The sequence below is a fragment of the Carya illinoinensis genome, chromosome 1 (genome assembly GCF_018687715.1).
Source record: "Carya illinoinensis cultivar Pawnee chromosome 1, C.illinoinensisPawnee_v1, whole genome shotgun sequence".
In the NCBI taxonomy this organism is placed as follows: domain Eukaryota; kingdom Viridiplantae; phylum Streptophyta; class Magnoliopsida; order Fagales; family Juglandaceae; genus Carya; species Carya illinoinensis.
The window spans coordinates 42545958-42558572 of record NC_056752.1 but is presented as its reverse complement, the minus strand read 5'-3'; the positions used below and the strand labels follow the sequence as shown (position 1 = coordinate 42558572).

Sequence of the window (12615 nt, the reverse complement as noted above, 5' to 3'; positions counted from 1 at the left end):
AATAAAATTTGAGAGATCTAAGGATTGTGGCCGAGGATTGTGTGACGTTGATACAGAAGGAAGTGGATCATAGGTTGTTGAGGAATTGCCCAAATCCAAGCCCTCAGTTATGGCTTTTGCAAGGAAAGAAGAAAAAGAAGAGGGATCTGGGTTTCTAGTGATGAGGATGAGAGAAGCCCATAGAGAGAAATTGGAGCTGTGTGGAGGAAGAAAATTTTCGATCATGCTGATAACATGTTATGAACTAAATAAAAAGAGAGAGAGAGTTTTAAGAGATTGAGAGAGAATGAGAGAAGAGATTCTCTTATTGATCTGTTATCAAACTTATATATTTCTTAAAGAATTCAACAATATATATAGGCGTACAAAGGGGACTATACTAGCTCACTATGCTAGCACTATACACTATGCATATATCGACCAACTCACCATACTAGTACTATACTAACACTATACACTATATATTTGATGACTAGATAAATATAGTCATACAGTTCAAGATACTTTATAACATAACTTTTGTTTTAAAACATGCACGTTTTGGTTAAAAGAAAAAAGAATAATAAAAAAAATAAAAGACACGTAAGGTGTGTACTGTTTACAACTTATGCAGTTGCTGATCCGTAGCAAAGTTCATTTATCTTGACGCACATCCTCTATTTATAGACTGCCACGTTTCCATAGAAAGTAGAAACAGAGAGTCGTAGAAAATGGCAGCATCAGTAGCAAAAGGAGCGTCTCTCAGCCACATATCCAGAGAATCCTCAGACATCAGACGCCTCGCCAACTTCTACAAGGAGGTCTTCCTCCTCGAACCTTGTTTTTCTTTTCCTTTTTGTCTCACCGTTTCTTTGTTTTCGAAAATTGTTTCATTTTTACAACTACCGTGTGCAGATTTTTGGGTTTGAGGAGATAGAAAGCCCAGACTTCTTGGAGTTTAAGGTGATATGGTTGAATCTGGCTTCCGTTCAAATCCACCTCATCGAGAGGAACCCTAGCTCGAGGCTTCCAGAAGGTCCCTGGAGCGCCACGTCACCCGTCGCCGACCCCAGTCATCTCCCCAGAGGTCACCATATCTGCTTCTCCGTCTCCAATTTCGAATCTGTCGTGCGAGCTCTTAAGGTACCCTCCACCTCCCTCTCTTATATAAACCTTAATTCGTAAGATATAAAATAAATATTAAATTCTATCTCTTCTAACAAGCGATGATTTCATACATTCTCTATGTCGGCATCACTCGTAACGATTTAAATTTACATAAATCATAAGAAGAATTTATAATTTGTATTTAAATTTTTTTTTGATAGGTATAATTTGTATTTAAATTATGCAGATTTATTTCATCTCAGTATATTCCACCTCAATGATTGCCACCTCCAGAGGATCTTTCAACTTTTCTTAAAGTATCTTAATTAAATTATATCTCAGGGCTATGCCAACCACGCAATCTAAACAAATTAACTGAAAAAATAGCTAAAAATTTCAACATCGATTCGATTTAAATTTTAAGATAATAATCCGCATTTGTCAATGGTTAAGACGGCCGAACTGACATAAGAGAAAAATTGTATAAATTGGAAATAGTTTTCACAACTGGGAATGGAAAAGCCAAAAATGTGTGCTGGGAGACCGCTCGTATGGCTAAGTTTATGGCCTCTTATGCTGGCAGCGTGTATCATCTTAGAAGAATAACTTGTGGTGTCAACTGGAAGAGGTATGTATGGAAGCATTTGCCCCAAAAAAGAATCTTAGAATCCTGTCTGTTTTCTGGGTTTGGAACGGTTGGAAATTTAAGCAAATGTTTTGAGACAGTCGGGCAAGTCTAGTATATGTTAATAATCACAAAGGAGTGGCATGTGTGCTTATTCTATAATCTTGTTGGGCATTGATGGCTGAATGTAAGTTGGCCTTGCAGGAAAAGGAAATCAAAGTTTTTGAGAGATCTCTTCCTGATGGGAAGGTTAAGCAAGTCTTCTTCTTTGATCCTGATGGTAAGCCCTTGTAGAGCGACGACAAAATAAGTGATTTATGTGGTTAATTTGATGGTTTAACTGGAGGATCAGTAAAATCGTTTAAATTTGTTAAATCATCCATGAATTTGAAAAATATGCAGGTAATGGACTGGAGATTGGAAGTCTGGCTCCAGAGAAATAAACAGGGAGCTCCAGAGTGGAATTTCTTTTCAGACCATAAGTTGCAGAGAATGTTAAGGTCTACTCATGCTAGAATGTTCGTGTATTTCTACTTAATATCAAAAATAAAAGAAAATAGAATGTGTACTTCTGATGTTGGATATGCGTGTCTTCTTCTCACAAGCGTTTCGTGGAAAACATAAATTGTTATCTTTTCATGGCTAATATCTAGTACTGGTGTTATTTAAAAGAAAAATGCTAGAACGCAAACGGAATTCGTGTCAGCAGTCTGAAAACTCCGTTATTTTAGCCTTGCATAAAACGGCCCCTCTGCACTCTTAACTAAAAGCTGGGAAAATTCTTCTCTCTCTTACCGAATACAGATCTTTGGCGAGAAATGCGGATGCTTACTTTCTACGAGAGTTTCAACAGCTTTCCATGACTTTCCTTCGCTCTTTAAGCTTCTTGTCTCTTCACCGTCAGTGGTGGGGGACTGGTGGCTTATGCTGAGGCAAACCCAACTACTGGGGCATTAGCCGTTGCATCTTCTCAATCAGAGTACAAGAAAAAGGTGGTGGTACTTGGAACTGGTTGGGCTGGAACAAGTTTCTTGAAGAATCTAATGAACCCCTCATATGAGAGGTACAAGCAGTATCATCTCGTAATTATTTTGCATTCACCCCTTTGCTACCAAGTGTGACGTGGTACAATGGAAGCTCGTAGCATTGTTGAGTTGATTCGCAACATTGTTCGAAAGCAGAAAAATGTAGACGTTCAATTCTGAGAAGCAGAGTGTTACAAGATTGATGTAAAAAACAAGAAAATTTATTGTCAATCTGCTCAAAACAAAAATTTGAACGGGAAAGAAGAATTTGTTATGGACTTATGACTACCTTGTAATAGCCACTGGAGCCCGTGTTAATACTCTCAATACTCCTGATGGGAAGCGAATTGTCATTTCTTAAATGAAGTTAAAGATGCTCAGAATATCAAAAGAGCGGTTGTCGACTGCTTTGAAAAAGCAAGCCAACCAACCGTAAGCGATGAAGAGAGGAAGAGAATTCTTCATTTTGCTGTAGTTGGTGGTGGCCCAACTGGCGGGGAGTTTTTTGCAGAGCTTCATGATTTTGTCAATGAGGATTTAGTGAAACTATATCCTGGGGTCAAAGACATAGTCAAAATAACACTTCTTGAGGCTGGAGGCCACATTCTCAATATGTTTGACAAAAGAATCACAGTTTTTACTTAAGGGAATTCATCGAACTGAATATTGTAAAGGAATCCAAAGGGGATGAAAAATCTTCTAGCTATGGCTCAGCAAGGTACCTACCTTGCGAACTGTTTTAACCGTATGGAAGATTGTGAAAAATATCCAGAGGCTGTGGATTGACGTTAGTGCAGGAGAAGAGAATTTTTATTCATTTGTTTTTGTGAAGCTTGGCGGGAAGAAGAACCAGCAGCTATACAGGAGAAGGAAGTTTCTGTCAAAAGTTTTAACCTTTTATTGTTTCGTTTATGTTTTTTATTTTATTTTTTTTAGATATGCACCATTCGTGCCTTTCGTGTAGGCGGCTTCCCTGTAGCAGCTCTCTATTTAAAAAGTAACTGCATCTTAGTTCGGATTTTACACCGACACATCGGCCTCCCTTTTATTTTTTGAAAAACAATTGTGAAACACTTTATAAATATCCATATTTGCAATCATAAAGTATATAAATTTAGTTCATTTTTTTTAAATATAGATAAATTTGATATTTATATTAGAAAAAAATATTTTTAAATGGTTGGATTTTTTTCTTTTTTTATTTTTATTTTATTATTTATTATTATTATTATTATTTTTAAGTAATGTATGTGGCTTGCAAATTCTAGAATTGCATCTAGATACTCTTAAGAAAATGACTGCTCCGATCTGAAAAATACCAACCCAAGAATGTTGAACTAGATCAATGATCGGAGGAGTCATTTTTGCTTGTTGAAATGCTGGGACAAAATGGTTTATTGCCATATGAGTTTGTGAAGCAGCTAAGCTTTGGTTGCTTTGCAAGATTCGGACCAAATTCCTGATGGGTTTAGGGGAAAAGATTGATTACTGAATTTCAGATTTACCTTCTTTGTGATTTGAAATTGAAACACTACCTAAAAGTCATTGAAATTGTATTGAATTTTGTGCAAGTGGATGAAGATAAGAAGGGTCAAAGTAAGAAGGATTAGAACTGATTTTTACCGACACCGACAGTACCGACACCGAGTCCATCATTGAAGTTGAGAGAACTGTTGGCTGTGCGTTAATGGGAGTAGAATTTCTGCATGATTTATAACCCATCTTCTCCACCGACGTTCGATGCTTTTTGTTAGCAAAATATTAGAGTGCATCAAGTTGTAAACTATAAAATATCTTCGTAATTTAATTAATCTAATTAATCTCAAAATAAACTATTTACTTTTAGCAAAATAAGATCCTGTTTGGATAACAGATCGGATCAGATAAATTTTTTGAATAATAATAAAATATTTGGGATAAAACTTAATATTGTAATATAAAATTATATTTATTCAAAAACTTAATGTCTTTTTTTTTTTTTCTCTAATATTTTTAATTCAAATTATTGTATATCTATATCATTAATGTTATATCTATATTTTTCATTCGAATTACTGAGGAAGGCGTGAAGGCCGGAACATGGGAATCTCGAGGAAACATGAGCTGGCGTTAAAGAATTGTTTGGGAAGCCAGAGGAGTCGAGGACTATAGATAAGACACGGTTGATTCAGCTGAGAGGAAGGCTAAGAAGTTGTCACGTGTAAAAGCGAAACTATAGCTCAATGACTGATCGATGCTATCCAGCTGCCCCTTTTACAGCTATAGTCCAACTCTGTCGGCCTGCTTCCATGCCACGTATCCTTAGAGCCACGTTTCCATTCCTTCCAAACTTCGTAGCACCCCGTGTATATTATAACATTCGTTCCTGCATGCTGCTCCCACCAAACTGGAATTTTCCCAAGTTTTTCAAGCTACAAGATGAGCCAGGAACAGAAACGCAGGCCTCAAGATGAGAAAGAACAACCCATCAGTTACGGCGACGTTTTTAACGTCTCCGGTGATCTCGCGTCCATGCCTGTCGCACCGGAAGATGCTGCCATGATGCAGACCGCTGAACGAATAGTGTTGGGACAGACACAGAAGGGCGGACCCGCTGCAGTCATGCAATCCGCGGCGGCTCGGAACGAGAGAGCCAGTCTTGTTGGTCACCATGATTTCAGTGACGTTGCTGGCGAGCAGGGCATCACCGTTACGGAGACCGATGTCCCTGGAAGTCGCATGATCACCGAATCAGTTGCTGGACAAGTAATTAATTTTCTGTTGTTTTACCAAATTGTTGTGGTTATTATAAATTACTGAATATGCAGTTATTCTTTCTGATTTAATTGGCACAAGCGATCGAACACGCATGAGTAGTCTGTAACTCTTGCAGAAGTCGCTGATTACATTGTTTATATATCTATTATTCTTGTTAATCTGGCCGGGTAGGTTGTTGGACAGTACGTGGAACCAACTGCGGTGCACCAAGCAGCGGTTGAGGTTATAGAACAGAGTGCAATTACTATAGGTGAAGCACTGGAAGCCACTGCACAATCAGCAGGAAGCAAGCCGGTGGATCAGAGCGACGCCGCTGCCATTCAGGCAGCGGAGGTGAGAGCAACAGGTACTAATGTTGTCACCCCAGGAGGGCTTGCAGCCACGGCTCAGTCGGCCGCAAATTACAATGCGCGAGTTGATCGAGACGAGAATAAGATCAAGCTAAGCGATGTTTTAACGGTAGAACTTTGAGCTATATATCTACTATTTTCAGAATAGAGGATTGAAGGGTTTCCACGTTTGTGATTCCATCGTGCATGTGTATATATAAAAATGTGGCAGGGTGCGACCTCTAAGTTGCCCGCGGACAAGGCAGCGACACAGCAGGACGCCGAGGGAGTGGTGAGTGCGGGCCTAAGGAACAATCCTAATCTGGTGACTCATCCCGGAGGAGTGGCGGCGTCAGTGGCAGCAGCTGCTAGGCTCAATGAGAACGTAAATGTATGAGATTCAACATCAACGAGTAGGGCGGCCCCATAGCGGAATTTCCAAATAAACAAAATGGCAGTAGTGAAATATTTCCCGTGTATATATGAAGTCTGGTGGTGCAGCCGACTTGATGTTGAAAGCATGTGTATTACTCTTTTGCTTTTGTTGGAAGTGTGAGTTGTGTTGGCATGGTCAAGCGGTCGTAATGATTTAAGTGACACCAAAATTAAGCATGAATATATGGTGAGCTTGTCTCTTACTAGGTTTTATCAATTGTTAGATATCGATATTCAGTACTATTAAGATCTCCAAAGACTGCAATTCATGGATTTAAAATAAGAGAAATGATATTTACATTTATAGTTGTATAAGTGATGTGCAATCGTTTTGAAAAAAATAAATTAATATAAGACTCATATAAAAAAAATTAATTTTTTAATCATAAATTTTATTTTATTTTTAAATAATTATGTAACGTTTACAATTTCACGACTGTCCGTAACATTTCTATTAAAATAAACAAGAACGGAACAGAATCGCATGAGTGGGGCAAGCCTCCCTCCCTGTACAAGAGATCAGTCATGTCAGATCAGTCATGTCGCGAACAAAGGCATCCACATTCCACAGGGATGGACATGAATTGGGCTGGGAGGGGTGACATTAGGGGAAAAGTTACCATGGATTAATGGGCCAGGACCACAGATGAACGCATGTATATGCTGGCCCTCTTGATCTTAATATGATGCCCAAATTATCCTAGTTTGTTACTAGTAGAACTGTACAAGAGTAATGTAAATGGATTTGATATCAAAGGCACGATAAAGATGAATAAAGAGGAAAGATTAAAAAATGGTAGAGGGAAAGAGAGATCGGATTTCGTTGATGTGTAGGTACGTACGTACATCAAATTTCCCCGACCCTGACAGTCATCCGGTTCGTACTCCCAGATTATACGAGTTGGAGGATGACCAATTAGCACAGAACTAGTTGGGTTTAGTACTGCTACGATGATGATAATCAAATCAAACTTCTTGTCAGTAGCCGTACAAAGACCATATGATGAAAACAGCCTCCAAAGCTAGACAGAAAATACGGTCGAAAATGCAGACACAGAGAACGTGGGTGGGACCTGAAGTGATTCAAGCGCGGTTACACATTCATGCATGATTAATGGAAGTACCAAGGTTGCACTTGCATGCCACGCACTGTCAAATCATAAAAGTCAAAACTCAAAAGGGGACCCCACCGCCATTATCTTCGTATATTAAGAACGGTATACTATTCTACAATTTATGTACAATTTTATATTAAAAAATTATTATTTTTTACTTTAATTTAAAATGATTCTCCTAGCAACCGTTTAAAGTATAATAAAAAAATAATTATTTAATACTCAATTGTAAACCAATTATAATATAATTGTCATTGTATCATTTTCCATTAAGAACAGCAAGAACATGCTGATCCCGTGAACCTTGTTTTTGTTTTTTGGAGGAGTAATGAATCGTATAAGTTTGATGATGATCTCAATGGCCAGTGCAATATTGAGGTCACTCCCCAGAAACCAAACCCCATTTCTGCATGGCCATTTGCCTGCATTGCTAGTCTTTTCAACTATAAATATATAACAACGCTGCCGCATGCGTACTGTACAAATGTAGTATTGCAGTTGCTTTGGATCATGATGATGAAAGAAAATTAACAAGCGAGCTAGCTAGCTAGTCATTTCATGGCTTATAGGAAATAGTGCTGAAAGCTGGCCCCCGCATGCAAAGGTTGATGATGCCAGGTTATATACGCAAGCGTCAAAACTGGACGACTAATAATAATTACTATCTAGCTTGAATATGTCTAACGTGAAAGTACAAGGCATAAACTCGATCGAAAAACTTGCAAAACTTCTTCCAAGCATGCTGAAAAAGAGAAGTACGTACATCATGTATAATTACAAAAGTTCAAACACGGTACTACAAAAGGTTTTGAATGACGTGACAATTGTTAGAGCTTGGACGTACGTGCATATAACTGATTGGCTCTGACAATTACATCATGTACATGATGTACTGCATATTGTCTTTGCATTCTCACTCCAACCAAACAAGTAGATTCCAGGTTAGCCATGGTCATAAAACCCGTCTTTTCATGATTTGTCCTTAAAACGAAAGAGATTCACAATAAAAAGCAATGGTGAGTTGTCGATTAGAGAGTGAATTGAGGTAAGATGAAGACAAAAGTTTAAATTAAATAAAAAATTATCAAAATATTAATTTTTAATATTATTATTAATTTTAAATTTTAAAAATTAAATTATAATTTATTATTATAATTATTTTAAAAATTATAATAATTAGATAAAATGAGATGAAATAAATTAAAATTATTTTGAATCTAATCAAGACCTAAAACTTATGAGAGAAATGGAGCTTATCCCAACAGAACTTACATCTCATAACATTATTGAAATGTTCTTAGAGCCTCATTTGTAGCACTCATGTTTGAAAAGGTTCGATATATATATTGTATGTATTATATATAGGATCACATTAGTCTAGGTTTTCATGTACTTATATATGTGTATGTGAATGGTACTTTTGCAGATGCGTTGAATTGTACCAGCTTGTTTTTAAATTCATTTGAGAACGATAGAATATCTACACATGATGACAAACACCATATATAAACCATAGTTTATAGAATATTCCATTTGGCAAGGCAAATGAACATGCATTAATAGTAGTACTACATGTTAATCTAGTTGGCACTTGTATTTCAAATTAATTTTTTAACAGTAGATTCTATTCTTTTTTAAAATGACTACACGATACTTATACATTCTACAACTCTACTCTTTTTCTATCTTGTACCATTTGTATATTATATGCTGATATATATATATATTTTCGGGTGCTAAATACATATGCAAGATATCACCATCATGTTATATAAGAGGTATATATTAATTAATTGATGGAGGTAAGCTATGCATATATATGTTCTATTGATTTGGTCAACATCAATAAATTACTTTAAATCTTCCTCCTCAATATCTTCTATATATAAAAAGTGTGTATGAAACGGAAAATCTTGTTTTAACGGTTTTTCTTGTTTTTCCGTTAAAGTTAACACCGTTTGTTTTAACGGTTTGGCATATAAATGAAGACATAAATATTGAGAGAGATAGCATTCAATGTTGTTATATGATTTATTAATCTCAATAATTATAATACTTAATAGTTTATATAATAATAAGTAATTAAAGATTAGTTATTATATTTTTCTCTTTCTCCTTAACATATACACGTGTATTAGATGCATAAGACGTGAATCCCTAAGTATAATATACGTGTATTATACGTTTCATTAACTCAGATTATTGAGTATTCCAAATTTAAAAATCTCATATAATATATAATACAAGTGTGTTTAATCAAAGTATTTTTTTTCCCCATGGTTGTAGGACGTAGCTTCCGCTAAGTCATATTCCATACGTGGGCTTGCTATGATAGGCACGTGACAAAAGCCGTGATCCTTGAGCTAATTAAGAAAGAGTAAATTCGGCCAACAATTTCAAAATATATTTTATGATTTATATATATGCTATATATAGAAAATATTATACCACAAATTTTATAAAAAGATTATGTTTTAACTTTATGTTGTCCCTGATCGACTCAACCAACAGCAAAATAAGAATTTCAATGTTGTCTCTATTGATTGTCTACAGGATGACATAAATTGATGAATTATAATACAAACATCAAACGACACATATTTTGAACTATCATTTGTGTTAGACTTTTATTAAACTTTTCGTATACATCTTTGCTAAAATTATAGATGTTATAAACATGTATTGGATTATATGATACTTTGAACTAATTTTTTTTACTTTCTCCAATATGCCTTAAATTATTAAATGACATCAATAATTTTTATAAAATATATATTATTTTTTACAAATAATCATTTCATAAAATTAGATAAACGTGCTTTGCACGTTACTCCCACCTAGTTTCATAATATATATATGTGTAAATTTATGTATGCATATATAATGCATACATATTTATATAATACACACACACACAGAGATTACACACTTCTTTCTTCCACGATCTCCTGGAACTAAAAAAATGCCAAAGCTACTTTGGAGGAACTTCCACCGCTGCTTCTCCAAAATCAAATGCCTGCCCATCATCGAATCCCCACCATCACCATCAAACAAACATCATGACAGCCAATATCCCTCACCCACCTCCCACACTGCTACATCAATCATCATGATCAACAACTTCAACTCCCTCTACGACACTATTTCCTCATCAGACGATCCCACGGCCTCCAAGTCCCTCACCCCCTCCTTCAACACCAACTCCGACTTCTTCTCCTCCTCCGATGACTCCGACGACTTTGTACTAACAGATTCACCTCCCGACTTTGCCACCATCTTCGCCTCCCAGCGATTCTTCTTCTCCACTCCAGGCAGCTCCAACTCCATTTTCGAGTCCCGGGACACCAGCCAAGTTCCTGATCATAACGCGTTAGTGATCCCTGGAAGCGTCCAGGTGCCCAAGTACTCGCTAGATCCTTACGTTGATTTCCGGCGCTCAATGCTAGAGATGGTTCAAGCAAGAAATCTCGTGGACGAGACAACTGATCAATGCGAATATTTGCACCAGCTTCTCTTGTGCTATCTAACATTAAATCCCAAACACACTCACAAGTATATTATTCGCGCTTTCACCGACCTTGTCATCTGTATTTTTTCCTCGTCCCCGTCTTCATCGGCCGCAAATCACAGCCGGGAGTCTAAGAACCGCCGGCAGCGATATATTTCACGGCAGTTGCAGGTGTAACAATTATCTTTTTTTTTTTCTTTTTTTTTTCTTTTTTTTCCCTTTAATCTTTATCTTTTCTTTTCAATAGGAAGAATATGCTGGAGTTTGTTTTTGTTTCTTTTAGGATATTTACTTTGTCTTTAGTGAAAGGGGATAATGTTTCAACTATGAAGACAACGAAAAAATGTATTTGATAATCACAAAAAGCAAGGAGGCGTGGTGGGATATTAATGCAGTCTCGATGAATGTTATAATTTATGTCATGTTTTGGTGTTTGTTATGTAAAAAATAATTATTTTTTCTTGTTCGGTGTTCCTAGCTTGATTTACTAATTAACGACGAATAATGGTGGCTGAACAGACAAAAAATGGATAGGGACGATGGCAAATGGTATTAATTAAACTACATCCGAAGTTCGTTCAGTATTGTCCTTGTTTTTGTTGTGGTCCTGACAACACTTTGGTGCATGCGAATATATAATAAATATATATATTGTGAGCGTTTTGCACACATAATCACGAGGAGCCTAGCTTTGTGGAGCATAGTACAACTATGGTAACTTAGAGCTGGCATAGACGTTGCTTCATTATAGGCCGGTAAATTAATATGTATGGGGGATCATGTGTCTGGAAAGATGAGAATTAGTAGACGTGATTCTGTAAGCTTTATCTTCATCCAACTGATCATCACCGGTTGTAGTATGTATATATTGTCTGGAAAGGTGGAATTTTTTGTGATTCTAAACTTCAGCTAGCTGGTAGTGAAGGAGTGGGATGGAAATTATGATCTGGTACATCTCTAGCAACTTTCATTCTTTCCCCAAAAAAAAGAAAAAAACAGTGCTTTTGATCGACAGATATATATCTCAAAAATGGTTCTAGAATGACATTATATATACCATCCAGATATATTATAGAGTGCTCGATTTGAGTGAAATGTGTTCAAGTACATGATTAATCGTTTCATTTTGTAAAATTATATGTCAAATTAGGTCCTTAAAAAATTAATAGTCTTCGACTTTCTTTCAAAGCTTTGAAACAAAATTCACAAGGTCCAACAGTTGGAGGTGTCAGGTGCAGTCTCCAGTCAGTCTACAATATACTGAGCAAAAGCATTGGAAATCCCGAAATCTTCATGGCAGAGAAGATAGGAGGGTATTAAGAAAAGAGAATAGTGCTCGAGTACTTTAATAATCTTTATATAAGACAGAAAACTAGTGAGACAAACAAGGGGGATCCAAAGAGAGCTTATCAAAGGCTGTATTAATTAATTATTTGTGAAGTTAGTTGGTTTAGGTAAGGCTAATACCAGACCATTTGTCCTTTAGTGTCTGCATTATTAAACTGCAGACATGATTTGGGAACAAGTAGGCAAATTTGGTGGGATGTGAGAGTACAAAATCCAAGTTCTTGTAGAATAAAGGGGCCCTCTGAATTAACTTAATTCTGATATTTTTCATGGGTTTGTTTTTAACTTATAAGATGATTTCTGATGATCAAAAGTGAAAACTGGCATGCATTGAGAAATTGGTTTACCCATAAAAGAGCACATGGTATAAACAAATAAAGGAGTAGAT

The 12615-nt window shown here is 36.4% G+C and overlaps 3 protein-coding genes across 4 annotated transcripts; all 3 read left to right on the top strand.

Annotated features, from left to right (window-relative positions):
• The first annotated feature begins 637 nt into the window (after positions 1 to 637).
• On the top strand, positions 638 to 3032 carry LOC122275407. Of its 2 annotated transcripts, XR_006228539.1 has the most exons (5): positions 638 to 800; positions 895 to 1122; positions 1916 to 1991; positions 2114 to 2211; positions 2516 to 3032. XR_006228539.1 is itself a non-coding variant. In XM_043084451.1 (4 exons), the coding sequence occupies exons 1-4, from the start codon at positions 711 to 713 to the stop codon at positions 2152 to 2154; spliced, it is 435 nt and encodes a 144-aa protein (XP_042940385.1). In that variant the 5' UTR covers positions 638 to 710; the 3' UTR covers positions 2155 to 2357. The 2 variants fall into 2 exon arrangements, 1 of the variants encoding a protein (XP_042940385.1); XM_043084451.1 differs by lacking the exon at positions 2516 to 3032 and having other exon boundaries at positions 2114 to 2357.
• A 2067-nt stretch (positions 3033 to 5099) lies between these two features.
• Positions 5100 to 6460, top strand: LOC122275400 (late embryogenesis abundant protein D-34-like). Its single transcript, XM_043084438.1, has 3 exons — positions 5100 to 5481; positions 5665 to 5952; positions 6055 to 6460. Exons 1-3 carry the CDS (start codon positions 5155 to 5157, stop codon positions 6217 to 6219), a joined length of 780 nt encoding a protein of 259 aa, XP_042940372.1. The 5' UTR covers positions 5100 to 5154; the 3' UTR covers positions 6220 to 6460.
• Positions 6461 to 10266: 3806 nt separating this feature from the next.
• LOC122302917 (transcription repressor OFP12-like) lies at positions 10267 to 11342 on the top strand. Its single transcript, XM_043114389.1, has one exon. The coding sequence runs from the start codon at positions 10335 to 10337 to the stop codon at positions 11055 to 11057; it is 723 nt and encodes a 240-aa protein (XP_042970323.1). The 5' UTR covers positions 10267 to 10334; the 3' UTR covers positions 11058 to 11342.
• The last annotated feature ends 1273 nt before the right edge of the window (positions 11343 to 12615 follow it).